This window comes from Candoia aspera, chromosome 2, assembly GCF_035149785.1.
Source record: "Candoia aspera isolate rCanAsp1 chromosome 2, rCanAsp1.hap2, whole genome shotgun sequence".
NCBI classification, from domain to species: domain Eukaryota; kingdom Metazoa; phylum Chordata; class Lepidosauria; order Squamata; family Boidae; genus Candoia; species Candoia aspera.
Window position 1 is genome coordinate 237123009 of NC_086154.1, and position 15610 is coordinate 237138618.

At 35.9% G+C, this 15610-nt stretch overlaps 1 protein-coding gene across 2 annotated transcripts in view; it reads right to left on the bottom strand.

The window, feature by feature from the left end:
* The window catches only part of ERBIN (erbb2 interacting protein), a 65681-nt gene extending 51094 nt beyond the window's left edge, over positions 1–14587 (bottom strand). Inside the window, exons 1-5 of one of the 2 annotated variants that reach the window (XM_063295590.1) lie at positions 14393–14587; positions 10257–10374; positions 6684–6762; positions 6481–6570; positions 848–904 (exon numbers count right to left, since the gene is read on the bottom strand). In XM_063295590.1, coding sequence (XP_063151660.1) covers positions 848–904; positions 6481–6570; positions 6684–6762; positions 10257–10374; positions 14393–14581 — 533 coding nt within the window. In that variant the 5' untranslated portion in view covers positions 14582–14587. The remainder of the gene's footprint in view (positions 1–847; positions 905–6480; positions 6571–6683; positions 6763–10256; positions 10375–14392) is intronic. The other variant, XM_063295589.1, reaches the window with a different exon arrangement.
* Between the last annotated feature and the right edge of the window lie 1023 nt (positions 14588–15610).

Consider the following 15610-nt stretch of genomic DNA (forward strand, 5'->3'; position numbering starts at 1 on the left):
ACTGACTCAAAGGTTCCAATTAGAAAAAAAAAAAGTGGGGGAGGAAATAACAACATCTAACCAACTCAGAGAACACAAACAGAAATGTTGCATATAGGTAGTCCTCAGGTTACAACCATTCATTTAGCGACTGTTCAAAGTTGCGACAGTGCTGAATGAATGGTACTTATGACAGGTCCTCATAGTTCTGGCCATCACAACATCCTCGCAGTTGTATGATCATGATCTGGGTACTCGGAGCCTGGCTTGCAATTACGATGTCCCAGCAAGCTGTGGTTACATGATCACAATTTACGATGTTCCCTGCTAGCTTCCCACAACCAAAGTCAATGGTTGCTGGCAGGAAGTTGCAGCCATATGAAGTCCTCACTTAATTACCTGCACTGTCCTCATTTAATTATGGCAACCAGGACTGCTGGAATTGCAGTTGCTAAGTGGCATGGTCATGTGACACCACGCTTTATGGTCACATCACTTAGTGATGGCAATTCCAGTCCCAACTGCCATTGTAAGCTGAGGACTACTTGTACTGCAATTATTAAAATATCACCCTAAAAACACAAGGTTATGTTTTTTCTAGCTAGATGATAAACACAGTCCTAAACATACTTGCAAAAACAAAAAAGGGCAATGTAAATATAGCTATTATGGAGAATTACTGTCAAAATAAATAATTGCATGGATAGATGAAAAATGAACAATCCAAAGTACTTCCAACATGAACAAACCTCAAACAAGATAATGGTTCTACAACATCAAGACCACTCAGAGTTGATTACAAAATTCTGATTTTCATTATCTCTATATTTCTTCAAGTATATATATTCAAATGCCACTATATACTTACTTTGGCAACATTTTTAACTGGTTTTCTCTAAGCTCCAAAATCTGAAGTTTAGTTAACCTGTAAAAGAAATACAAAGGATTATTTTTAAGAGGTCAAAAGTATGTATGAAATAAACTTATTAATATAATAGAGCCTTAATGTAATTTAAAAATACAAACTATTAAAGACATAAATTTATTGTGACCTTAGCTAATAAAGAACTGTTTTAAAATACAGTCCTCCAAATATGCTGATTGTTTTCTCCAATATTTAATTTTTTTTCCTATTTCATGAGAACAAGTTTCTAAAATCTAATATAAGTAGAATTTAAAACTATAAAAAGTAAAACATACAATTCCAATGTTTTTTCTAGAACGACTTTACTGATTTTGTCATCCTAAATGGGGTCTTCTCTATTTCTGAGCAATTGTGTTGTTCAATTATACTGTTATCCTATTCTTCCTAATGATCAAAATAAATACGCTATTTGTTCTTACTGCTAAAACATGAAATTTTTTCTTCCTTGTTTAAAATTGATCTTGATCTCTAGATTCCTTTTATTTAATATCCTCTAGCATATGTTTTGCTGCTGGCAATTTTCTAAAATTTTGCCTAAAACAGAGCTGCAATATGATTAAGTGTAACTGGCTAAAAAGCAAATACATACATACATATTTCTGGCAAAATGACTTTAAAATTGTGATTCATTATAATTTTATCTACTAGCCATTTTGGACTTTTCAACTAATATAACCATCTATTCATCTTATATGAGAAGAGAAAGGAAATATTTCATAAAATAGAGTGTGATGCAATGGAAGGATTGGGCAGTCTCTTTAAGTCATTTTATATATAGTAAAACTAAAAGGTGTAAAAGTATTAGTACGTTCTTAGCAAAAACAAGAATCCAGGTATAAGCAACACAAGCTAGTAACATAGATGTAAACTCTGGAGAGTTGCAATAAAAAGAAACCTTATTTGTATTCTTTTTTCCATGCAATATAGATAGATAATATTTATTTCAGTCGGAGACCAGATAAAACAGAACATATATAATCTAAATATAGCACCAAAAAACAAACACATCCACATAACCATTGAAAACTGAAAAACTGAATATTTGTATGAACGTACTAGAAATCCTAATAGTTCAAAGTACTTAAGTAATTATTAAATATGGTATTAAGAGTAATGGAAGTTAGTATTGCATTCCTACGTAACAGGAGATAAGGGAATCAGTAATGAGGATATCAGTCATGTGTGGTAGTCAGTTGTTTGTACACACTCACAACAGCTATACAGAACTTCGTTACATTAAGGGTGATAAAACTTTTCTGGTCTGTTAGAAGAAATTGACACAAAGTTCCTCAGAATAATTTGGTGCACGTAGCAAGAAAGGAAAGACGAATCTTCTTTCGTTATCATTGTAAAAGGAGCAGTGCAGCAGCATTTGAAGAAAAGAGTCAACTGAGCAAGCACTGCAAGGACCAGTTCAGCTAATCATAGGGGTTTTATTAAATCTCCCATATAAAAGCACTGGCTCTAAAGAAGAACCTTTGTTGGGCTGGAGAGATGAGTGAGTTGATGTAATTTGATGGTTTCCACCTGACATGGTTGAACAGAGTTTGGATAGAATTTGGGATGAGTCCTCATTCATTCTGGGCTTCAATGTCTTTCTTTAATAACTCTCTTAGCCTGAGTGAAATCAAGAAAATATAAGGAGTCAAGAGAAAGGCAACATGACAGAAGTTTTTATGTATTGCTTGAGTCCAAGAGGACTCAAGTTCATCAGAGAGGAGGGATAGAATCTGCCCAGCTACAAAATAGTGGCATTTAAGCCAGTAATTAAAGATGAATAACCATGCTCTAACCTCAATACTCATTTGATCAGTTTCTAATCTCAAAATTGCACTAGATATGCATTTTGGGGTTTGGAACATTGCTCTTATAAACTTGATTTGTACAGTTTCCATCTGTGTTTAATTTAGGCAGGGGCTTAGCTGGGAGCCATAGGGCAGCTGATTTTGCTGTGAATAATTTGAGAGTTGCATGGACTTCATTCTCCACCTTTTGTACCAAGAATCTTAGGATGGCAGAAAAGCTTTTTTGAGCCTGTACAACCACTGCATTGATGTGTGCATTCCATGATCCTGAGTCCTGAAAGGCAACACCTAAACATTTGAAAACCCTCACCTGCTCAATTTCCTGCCCTTCTATTACCCAACAAAGCTTCCTGAATGTTTTAGCAAAGACTATTATTTTGGTCTTCTGGAAATTTAATACAAGGTGATTTTCACTGCAGTAGCATACTAGGCTTCTGAGTGCATGTCTAAGGCCAGCTGGGGTACTTGAGATAATGGCTGCATTATCTGCATAAAGCAAAAGTTACTTGAAGTCAGCATTTGATTCAATCTCAAAACTCCTTCTATGGGAAAAACTAAGGGGATTGGACATTGACCTGAGGCTGTTGCTCCTAATCTAGAAAGCCACATACAGAGAAACTTGAGATCTTCTACTATATTTCCGAATTAGATGTTGTAGTACAAGGATATGGTTTACTGTTGAGTGGCCATATCTAAACCCTGCCTGTTCATTGTCCAAAATGACTTTGTTCGCCAGCCATTCTTTGAGTTTACAATCCAAATGGTGTACATAAAGCTTGCTAATAATGCACAACAGGCTTATGGGGTTGATAACTGGCAGGCTCACTCTTGTCACTTTTCTTAAACATTGGAACAATTATGACCACTCCCCAATCTGCTATTATGTTTTCAGTCTAGTCAAATATTATTTTTTATTAAAATTTATTGGCCGCCCAACTCCAATGGACTCTAAGATGTGAAAAGTGAGGCCAAAACAGGAACCCACCAGTCAGCTTGAAATTCCACCAGTTTGGGTGGTCATAGCTGAGAGTCTTTCCTAGCATACTAATATGTTTTTTCACTTCAGATATAGGGACAGATGGCCAGTCTGGAAGACTGTCATATTTTGGATCTTGTTTTACTTTAAATTGTTTATGCCTTTTTTAAAAAAAAAGATTTAGATGGGTTATTTGCCATTTGCCTAATGTTCAAAGCATAGATCAGAGAGAGCACTTCATATATCATTGCTTACATACGGTATTTATTCAGCACATTGGTTAATGTTAATGCTAAGCCAAAACGTACTTTGTAGAACAGTTTTCACATAAAAAGGGAGCATTTCAAATTGTTTCTCTCTTAGCATCTCTGCTGGTTCCATTTACAAATATGATCTGTTGGGAAATATTTCTCATGTTCTTGGGTGCCATAGGAGTGGAATGCTTTCTGCCTTTACTCAGTTCAGAGACAGTACAGTATGTATGGTTTATCAGAAGCAGGGAGTCTGTATGCCACCAACAGTGTATTTGTATACTTCCTCTACCCAATTCAGTCCTCCCCAACAGCTAAAATGGTTTTCCCCAAATTACAATCTGAAGTAAAAGAGTGGATATTTTATTCACCACTAGTCCTAATATTACTTTCCTTATATGTTAAAATAAACTTCATTTATATTTAAATAGAACTTGAAAATATGCACGTTTCTCAGCTTGTTGATAAAAGGTGTGTGTGTGTGATACACACAATTGTAAAGATGGATTGTACTTCATAACAATGGATTGAATGTAAGACCAGGAATTCCTCTGGCTGAGAGTCATATGAAGTTCTAAAGTGGGTTTCCCAGACCCCTAGGGGGACCTGACTGGATATATGGTATAAACTGTCACTAGCCTGCCACCATACACCAGAAGAAGGACGGACTTTTATCTTGGCCTGCAGTGATCAGCTGTTAGCACTGTTTCATTACAGCCTCCCTCCTTTTTTTGGTTTTTAAACATGATTTACACTGCTGTTTTAGTTCCATTCCTGGTCAAACCATTCTTTTGGTCTGTACTTTTGTCTTAATTGTACTTTCTCCATGTGCTTGGCAACTGATTCTGAACGTTCTGAATACGCAAGTTATACTTTTCAAATAACTGAGGGCCTGTCCTAGTACTTACGATCAATATATTGTTTTTCATTCCAGAGAGATTTAAAATGTTAAAGAAGGTATCCCGTTTTTCATTCCACTTTACATGTAAAGGAGTCACTCTCTGAGTGAGATGGGTGGGAATAAATTTGATATATAAATAAAATAAAAAATAAATTGTGTCTGTATTTCAACAGGTGGGAAAAATCTGTCTGTGGGTCATATTGATTTAAGAGGAGGTCAATGCCCAAAAGTAAGGGGAAATTATCATTATCTGGATGCAGTTCAACTTTGATAAAATTTACACTAGTGGCCAAATCAGGGGACAGCAACAAATGATCTACTGTTTGACATATGGTACACTGACCAATAAGTAAATTCTGCAGGGCAGTCACCATTTAAAGCCCCAAGATTGCAGATCCTATCCCTGGCCACATGAGGAGGGAGAGGGTAGAAGCCTTCTTTCACATCAGGAGGGCAGCTATGGTAGTGAAAGTAGAGAGTTACAGCATCTGGTCCCATTCTTGCACTAAACTTCCCACCTAATATAACAGAAGCTTAAGGGTTAGACTCAAGGCAATATTCCAAATAGTTATTAAATTCTTTCCATAGTTGCCTGAACTGTGAATGTTTGCAAAAGGAAAGGAAGTATACATTAATTAAAAGGATTGGAATCTCTTTAATATGCAAGCATGAGGCTATCACCCAAGGGGCATGATGTGGTAGGTGATCTTTGCCTGTAGCACACTGAGATTAGAAACCCCCTTTAAGTCTACTTCCCCTGTCACCTGGGGATGCCCTGAGTCTGGTCTCCTATTTATAAACAACACCTCCATCCTAGATGTAATTTCCATTTGTTTTGCTCTGATTCAATCTATTATTGAACTTAGTCAACACTCAAAGATACTGTTTCCCTGGAGCTGGATGGTAAGGAGCAATAGGTGTCATCAATAATCTCATGACATCCTACTCCAAAGCTCCAGGAAACATCCCCCAGCAGCTTCATGAAGGTATTTAACAACATGGGAGGATAAGATGGAACCCTTCAGAGACCATAGGTCAACAGCTTAAATGTTGATCAAGAATCCCCCAGCACAACCATCTAGATATGGCCTAACAGGAAGAATCAGAACTACCATAAGTCAAAGCTACTACGGACCAATCCCCAATCAATCCAGAAGAATACTTCTTAATTGTTGGTATTAAAACCCTCTGAGAGGTCCAGGAGAAATAGTAAGGTAAACAGGCTGTGATCCTCATCTCTCCATATATTTTGTCATCATCGAGATCTACATAGTGAAACAAATCCAAAATAATAGTACAGATGGTTGTCAAGATTGCCAAGATATGACCTACCCCAATTCTGGAGTCCAAGTTGGATCCAATCAATTTCATTTCTAAAGAATATTGTACATTTACTGTATGTAATATTTTTCATACAGTAAAAAAAAAATATTCAAGCATTGTTCAAACTTCCTTTAAGCTAATTCCATCTTTTAGTGTAATGTAAGAGCACTTGTTCTCCAATTCATTTTATTTATTTTGAAAAGCACTGTTCTACAGAATTTTAGCAATTTAAGTATTTGGAAGAAGAATCTTAACTTTCCTTTCTCTTTCATAGCCAATAATGACAGACCTTGTTATTTTTCAACTCATTTACAACTTACCTGCCAAAATTGGCTGGTAAGAACTCCAGAAAAGCATCATTCAGGTATAACTGTGTTAGGTTTAACAACTGTGAAAATCCATCTGGAAGCCTAGATAAACAGAGAGAAATTTAACAAATACAAAATCATATGCTTAATCTGAATGTATATATGATATTCATTGTGCAATATATATTTTTAAAAATTACTACAATAGAACTTACTTTGAAATAGGATTTACACTGGCCTCAACAATTGCTAAAACTTTACAGTTCTTGATATTTTCTGGAAACTCCTGTATGCCTGTAGAATCAGAACACAAAAAAGTATCAGAAAATGAGAAGTGACTTTATTTTATAAAGACATTATGTGGGAGTTGACATCTAAAAAAAGAAAATGGATTTTCTGAACCTTACTTATAGCCAAATGACTTACTGTTAAGAGTGGGAAAGATAATCACATGACTCAAACTACTCAGTGGTCTGCAGAATTAATATAGCTTAGCTATGCATGACTGTAATAAATCATGGCTTCCATTTATTAATGTACGCATGTCTGTAAATTTATACCCTACATTTTTGTTTCTTTTGTGTGATATGGCAGAAGGAACTGAGTTCCTTGTGCACATCCTTTCAGTCAATATCAATTTTGAAAGAATAGAAGTGTGTTTTCTGCCTGTCTGCCTTCAGCTTTTGCTCAGTTTGGGATAGTCATGGAACAATGGAACTCAAAACTTTATGTTCTGAATACAGAATTATTTCTTAGCTACAATGCAGACATCTTTTTAAAAAAGGCAACACTGCTGCTCATTCATTTTATAAATATTTAAGATAGTACACAATAATCAATTATTTGAAGCTAAACTTATCCATAAGGCATTTGAAGCAATGTATCTGAAACCTCCTGAAGTCCCTGGTAAAACCCAATGAACATGTACCCTTTCAGATTTCTCCTATGCCGAAACAAAACTTAAAAATACCCATGTTTTAGTTGGGTCCTATACATCCTGCAAGTCAATATGCTAGTCTTCGCTCCATTGTGATCTTTTTGATCTGTCAAGAACATGTCCTTAATTGTTTTGTATGTATTCGAAGTATAAAGAAGCCTGGTATGTGCTCAGGGGGTTCCAGTGAAAATTTTCTCTCTGTTATCGACCTTCTTAAAGATTATAATTCTGTGCTGGATTAATTGCTGAGTATGAAGAGCGGAACACTAATGTACTTGAGTCCAGACTCAAAAAACTGATTATCACTCTTCCTGTTGGTGATGGAATCATAAAATATATAAAGAAAGCTCCATTTTCTCTACAATTATGGATACAGTCCAAGTTACCAGTTAAGTTTAATCAGCTCAACCACATGATTTGCTATGCATCTACTGACAGCAATATCATGAATACCTGAATATAAAGATACAAGAGTCCTTTGGGGGATTTTTGGAAATAAAAGATCAATTAGTAGCTCATTTGAAACATCACTGAAATGTATTATTGCTAAAAATATCAACAATAAAGAAAGCTGCAAACTTGATGCTTTGTCATTATGTTTTACTGAAAGTTGCACTGAATGCCTGGCTTTTTTTTTTACTATGCCAGTCACAGTGGTAGATGCAGAAAGATCATTCTCTATTTTTTTTATATTGAGAGAAAGATTCCTGCAAAACAACACATTACAACTGAGAATAAATGTGCCACAAAATTGAATATACCAAAAATAATCAGAATTTTTGCAGATTAAAAAGCACAAAAAACCCGTTTAAGTAACATTTTACAACCCTGCTCTCATAGCCTCCAGGTGCAAAGGATGCTGCTGGCAGGCTTCAGTCGCAGAGGAGGGAGAAGACAGGACTGACAAATTTCTTCATGCCATTATCAGCTTGCAAGCTTGCATAGAAAGTAAAATACTGCTGCTGCTGTTTTAATTTTTTTTAAAAATGGTTAGCCTGTTGACTCTGCATGTTCTTGGTCTAGGTCTGCATTTAAAAATACTAACACTGCTTTGTTTTGGTTGGTTGCTGAGCTTGGTGTTGATAATTGTGTTATTACTGAATTCTGTACACGTTCTTGGTCTGTCCACATTTTAAAACTGGCCCCAAAACCACAGCTTGGTTTGACTGGCTGCTGAGCTTGGTATTATGTTGTTAATATTGCACTCTCTGCACACTCAGTCTTAGTACATATGGTATGAGGCACACATTTTGCTTTCATCAAGGGCACATTCCACCTGTTATACCACTGCCAGCTAGTTTACATACTACATATAAAAAGTCTAGATAATTAGCAATCTAATGTTTTACAAGCTATCAATATTTTTAATGCTCCTCAGAGTTCAAGGTAAAGAATTGTGGAAATACAACTGGAGTTGTATACACTAAAATATCTTATTTCTTTGTACCACATAGACAGAAAATATAAGATTTTGTCTAGCAGTCAAAATGGTGCACCTGCTTATGACATTTTGAAATGAAACTGAGAATCCCGACAACAAAAAGACAGACCACCACATAACACTACAATAGAAACAGCAATTGGAGGAGATCAGAAATATTTATGGTAATCTCAGTTCTCATGCAGGCCCTACTGACAAGCAGATTTTGGGAAGCCCTAAAATTTGCTGACATACAGAAAATAATCAAATAAAAAGTTTTTAAGGACAAAACAAAAGGGAACACATCACACACTAGCCCAATTAAACACGGAATGCTAACCAACTGCCAGTGAGAAAGAAAGAAAACGGCCCCATTTCTTGGTTATATTAACATCTACAATTATGATTTTTCTTGGTTGCTATATCTATTTATTTTTTGTTATGTTTCTATTTGGTTTTAATTGAATTTATGATTGTTCGCCACCCAGAGTCACTTGTTTGAGATGGACGGCCATAGAAATTGAATATATAAATAAATAAATAAATAATGGGGAAAAATGGAACAGTGATGCTGAAATTCCAAACAGAAAGCATCACTCGTTGAGGTATTTTGTTACAAGTCCCAATTCTAGCAATATATTTCTTTGAAACAAAACTAATTGATTTGAGCAATAATTAATGTCAATCTGGGTTTGCAACTTAGGTTTGTACTGCTCATAAAACTGAAAATTCATTTTGCATCTACATGCTTCCCTTCTACTTACATGCCTGAATACAGGTACCAGGAGTCAAGCTCGACTCAATATTGTCTTTGTCCAGCTAGGTAGACACACCTAAGCAATTTTTACTGATCTTGCAAAACTAAGCATGGCCAGACTTGGTTAGTACTTGGATAGAAGGCCACCAGGAAACCCTAAAGGTGTCATAAAAATATCACAGAAGAAGGCAATGACAGACGCTGAAACTAAATGGATGTGTCCATAAAGTTTCCAGCTTAACTCAATGGAGATTTTATTTTTAACAATTCAAGTAGTAATTGTCAGGCTGGTGTAATGACAAATATAGTTGCAAGCCAGTAACAAACAAGAAAAAATGTTTTCTAGAACGAACAGTTAAGAGCTCTCCAGTTAATATGATTTAAAATATACATCTTCCAGAACTGTTGTCTACAATATAGTCTGCTTGCATAAGGCAAGTATTATACAGGTTATTTTCTTTATTTTCTTTTAACTTTAGTTGTGCCAGGCCAAAACATATACTGTACCTTTTCTAAAAGGAAGATAAAAATTGTTTCAGTGAATTAGATTGATTAAAAAAAAATTATGTGCATGTACTATCACACTTTTGGACCTTTGAACCCAGGAATCTGAATGCCCATTGTTATGACCTTGTTCTTTGGTATTCATGATTATATTAAGAAAAACAACTTACCATTTTTGCTGACATCCAGTTCCCTGAGGTTAATGAGATTTGCTATGGATGCAGGCAATGTTGTTAAATCATTGTCTGGCAAACTCAGCTTGTGCAGAGACTGACAGTTAAAAAGTTGCTATTGAGACAAAGAGAATAAATAAGTAAAAGTGTAAATGAAGCACAATACTGATGAATCTTCAAAATGAGTTATAAAAAATATTCTGTTTAACAACTTTGAAATATAGTTCACAATTAATATTGTAACATTTATAGCAAATATTGTAATTTTTAGTAACCAGCATGTTTATTTTTATCAAGTAAACACATAGACACATATGGTTCTGTTCATGCTGGTTAAGACTGGAGTTTGTATTACAAAAATGGGAGTCTGACAAACATTTGATTTTTCCACCAGCTTTTGGAGATTCCTTGGTGCAGCCCAACATAAATTCTATAAATTATAAAACAATTGGAGACAGTTCCTAATATCCTCTAAGAATTTATACTGCTATAGACAAGGCTCAAACACCAGCACCTCCCCTCATCCTCACACTTTTCCAACCATCCTATCTGACGAGGAGTTTTGAAAAATCAAAACCTGCAACAAACCTTCAATTAATCTAAATACAAGTTCCCTAACCTTGATACAATCCAGATTTATGGAACAACTCCCAGAACTTCCCTGCCAGCATGACCTATTACTGAGAAATCTCAGAGATGAAGTTAATACATCTGGATGGCACCCACATTGAGGAAGGATGGACTAATAAAAGAGTATTGACTCTGTGGCTTGAAGAGGCAAGTTTTCAACAGTGCCTAGATAATAGTATAGTAGGTGCCTCCCCAAATTTCAGGGGAAAAGCATTTCAGAGTATAGGCACTGCCACCGACAAGATCAGACTGTGACTAACCACCAGATAGCATTCAGCAATTCTCGGTACATGTTGCAAGACCTTCCTGAGGTTTATAGTCTGATGGTTTATAAATGAGCTACACAATTCCTGAACCCAGGAGCCACCCACCCACCAGTCTCCATCATGTCAGGATTCAGTCTTCATTTAATGGCCATGATCATTGCACCATTGGTTCTGAATCTGCATATCCTCTCCTGATTTGATTGTTTTAGAGAAGTAGTCAAATGTCAGAACATTTTAAGATATGCAGCCCCCCAAATTTTTATGACTCCTCTTAATGGCTTCACAGACACCTTAAATAACAAGGGGGGGGGAATAGTGCCTTGTGGCATCCCATAGCATAGCTGTCAAGGTGTAAAAGCACTCTCACCCAATATTACTCTCTAAAACTGTCCTTGCAAGTAGATGCAGAATCACTGTAACACAGTGCCCCCAGTTCCCAACTCACAGAGGTAGTCCAGGAGAGTACTCTGTCAACAATTTCAAAAGCTGCTGCGAAATCAAACAGAATCAATAGACTCACATTCTCTTTACCTCTGTCCCATAAGAAGTCATCCATCTCATTATCATCTAATGGCATCTAAGGGCCAGCTTATCTGACAGAACCCTATGTCCCATGGTTTCTGCCCAACCAGTACATGCTGGCAGAGTTGATATGCTCCAGGTTCCTTTAAACAGTGCCATCTATTGGAACCCAGGAAATATGCCTTCTTTGCCATAGTACCTGCCTTCTGAAATGAGATCCCCCTGAAACCCATGTGGCTCCCATCCTGCTGGCATTCAATAAGGCCTTGAAGACATTGTTGTTCTCCCAGGCCTTGGGCTAAGATGGATGGAGATTCTTATTGGTTGCGTTTTTGTCTGTTTTTGTATGCAGTGACCAGATGGGATTTCTATTTCCTTTCTTATCCACTATTCTTTTATTTTCTCTGTTTCTGTTCTAATATTTGTATTGTTTTTATCTTGTTAAAAATTTCTTCAATAAAATTATATTAAAAAATAATAATAATCAGTACCCTCCAAGAAATGCAGCTGCATAACTATCATGCACTAAGGCACTTTGACCAATCCAGGGAATGTTTCTTCAGGAGCAGAAAGACAATGCCCTTCCTTTGAGTCTGGTGGCACTACTCTCTCATGCAAGGATTCATTCACCACTCCCTGGATCCACCCACTCAATCCCTCTCAGCTAGCTCAAATGAGGCCACATCATCAGGGATCAAGAGAGTGTGTGGTCAGCTAGATATGTAGACGCTTCTTGTCCATGTCTTTGGCTTCATAAACTAAAATATATGCCATAAAATAGCATATGGTTACCTGTTTCCCCATTCCATAGGCCAACAAGTGCCTTGACAGGAAAATATATAATCATTAATAGCACAGAAGCTCTACCTCTAAGAAGCAGAAACTTGAAAGAAGGAAGTAAAGGTATAAACCTGATACAAAATTGTATGCACGTAAAAACATAGAGTTGGACACCTTAATCAAAGTTGGTAGGTTTTCTCATGCCTACAAGATCACACTTCCCAGAGAAAAAATAAACCCTAACCTTAAATTTTATATGAAAAAATGCTGTATCTTAATTTGGGAAGTAATAATCACTTAAGAAGTAAAAATACGGCTAGGATCATGAAGTCCATTTATATAAAACATTCAATCACATATTCCTGACTACAGTGTACTTTTTAAAACTTAATTTGTCACCTTTGGAAGGTCTCTTGACGATATGAACGTTTTGATCTTCCTAATGTACATTTGAAATACATTTATTCTGTGATTTTAAATCTCCAGAAACATGAAGGTTGACACCTAGAGTCCTAATAAAAAAACAACTTGGGATGAACAAGATCAAACTAGGGACAGAAGTATTGGAAACCTACTTCATTATACTTAGAGCACTGAAACAACTTACGTTTACTATCATTCTGTAGTATGAGGCTTTATTTGCTAGGATGCTGCAGAGAGGAAAGGCATAGCAGTCAGCTGCTCATTGTGAAACATCTGTTTCAGCTGCTTATCCAATAGTTTTTAATTTGTTTAGCTTTTGGATCCTGAGCATGCAGACAGAATGTCTGAGTGACAAGGAGCTGCTTTTCAACATTACACTTTTTGCTGATTCAGTCAATTAAGGGAAGAGAAAAATGTTTATTTGCATGTGATGATATTGCAATACCATAATGATCTGGATGATACTGATTATGTGGACCTGTTTTATTCAGATTCTTGTCTTGAATATTGGACTGATTGCCATGGTCGTCTTGGTAACTTATCTAACTCTTTTACTTTTTTAGTACTATCAACCAAAGTAACCTATAGCAGTAGAGCTGCACAAAGCACCTAAAACGAGCCCTTCACAAAACATGCCAGTGTGAGTGAAGCACTTTTTGTGAAAACATGTTGGAAGGCCTGCTTGACTGCATCAAAGGATATGTTTGTGCATGTGTGCGTGCAAGTGCTAAAATGCTTCACTTTACTAGTCACTGCAGTGCAAACATCTGGACATGTAGAGAATTAGTAAAAACCTTCAAAGATGCTATGCATACCTGTCAGCATACTGTACGATCAGCTTTAATGCTTTAATGGTGGTTCTTTCTTCATATTTACAAGTTTTCTGACGTGCCCCTTCCTAAGGTACAGTTGTACCTTGAGATCAATATATTACAGAGGTGATACTCTAGTCTACTGTGTTGTGCTTGAAAAATAGAAGTCAGGACTACATTCAGTATCACCACTTCATTTTGACCTTTATTATTTAGTATCTGCAGGAAGCCTCTGGGTTATCTGATGTTCTAGAGAGCAATAGTGTTAATATGCTTCACTTAGGAATGTGGAAACTTATTACTTGGGTTCTGAACCTTACCACCGATCCACATTTGAGTGGGTCACTTAGTAATTTTTTTTAAACTGACTCTTTCCAAAATGGAAATAGTCCATAGTCTAGAATACTATGAACTATCTTCCGTTCCATAGAATCTGCTGTGTTTGGACCATTCACAATGCTAAGACAATCATCAAGACGGGGCGAAGCAGCCATGGTTCATTTCAGCAAAGATGACATGTATGTGTACAGGACCTTAGAGTTAGTTTTGTTAAATCAGCATTCCTTTCCTGAGATACAAACATTATAAAACTACTAGAAGATTTACATTCCCTCTATCTGCCTTTGTACACAAAACATATACGTGAGGATTCACTGTTATTCACTTACACATAGAAACACAATATTATAATGCAACATACCTTCGGAAGCTCTTCAATTTGATTAGCATCTAAATAGAGTTCTTCCAATGTCTTTTCAAAAGTAAAAATTTCCTTAGGCACCTGCTCCAGGCTGCAGTGAGAGTAATCAAGTGCAGTCACAGTTTCTTCTTCTCCACGCAAACAGCGGCATGGGACCAATCGCACAAACAAGTTCCGCTTTGTTGTCATTTTCAGGCACTGTTGTGAGAAAAGAAAGAAGTAGCTTAAAAATAGTAACAAGCCTAGGAAGTTGAACTTTGCCATATATTACACACACGAGATATGTTTTTAAAGGAAAGACGTACGTAGTAAAAAAAGTTCAGAGCACATTCAAACTTCTTCAAGCTACGTTCAACTTTTTCAAGTTACGTTCAAGTTACGTTCATGCATTTTTTTGAATAAAATTATCTCTAAACAGAAGAATCAGACTCTTTATACTAATGTATCCTCCCAAAAAAGACATGTGAAAGCCAGCCATGTCTTTTTATGCAACTTGAACAAAATCTGATTAAGAACATAAATACATACACCTTAAATGGTGTAGCTGTAGCTATGGTTTCATTATCTTATCATTTTGTTTTAAAATAAAATTTAGGGGCAACTTATTACATCTTTCAGACTCTCCACTTTTAACAATTCTTGGATATACACCATCATAATAGAAAACTATCATACCAATATCTGGGGATCTCTGATAGCCAGTTTATTTCACTTAGAGCATAGGAAATCAATGAACACTAAACATACTGTAATTTGGCCAGAACAACTCCTGAAAATAGCAGACAAGTGAATGTATGGCATTTAATACTAATGAGATACTAGTATTCAATTTAGTCACATATGTATATAATTACTACATGCTATCTGAAAATTAAGCTCTAGCATTCATGTGTATGATTCCTTGCCTTCCCCCACTTCTCCCCCACTTGTTTGCTATATATCTTTATTTATGATGTCAAGGGTCTAACGAATGGAGAAACAAAGAGGGTATAACTAAGGCTTTATCATTTTAAACACAAAAAGTTTTTAAAATTTCCAACTATGTATTTAAAATTGAATAGCTAAATTAAATAAGATATTCTTTCATTTCCTGATTATTCTCTAACATTTTATTAGTATCCCTAACTGCTATATCTATTTCAATAAAAAGCCTTACTAAAATATTACTTGTTAAATAATTAAATGGGATAAACAGTCATGCTTACCACTGGATGTTTT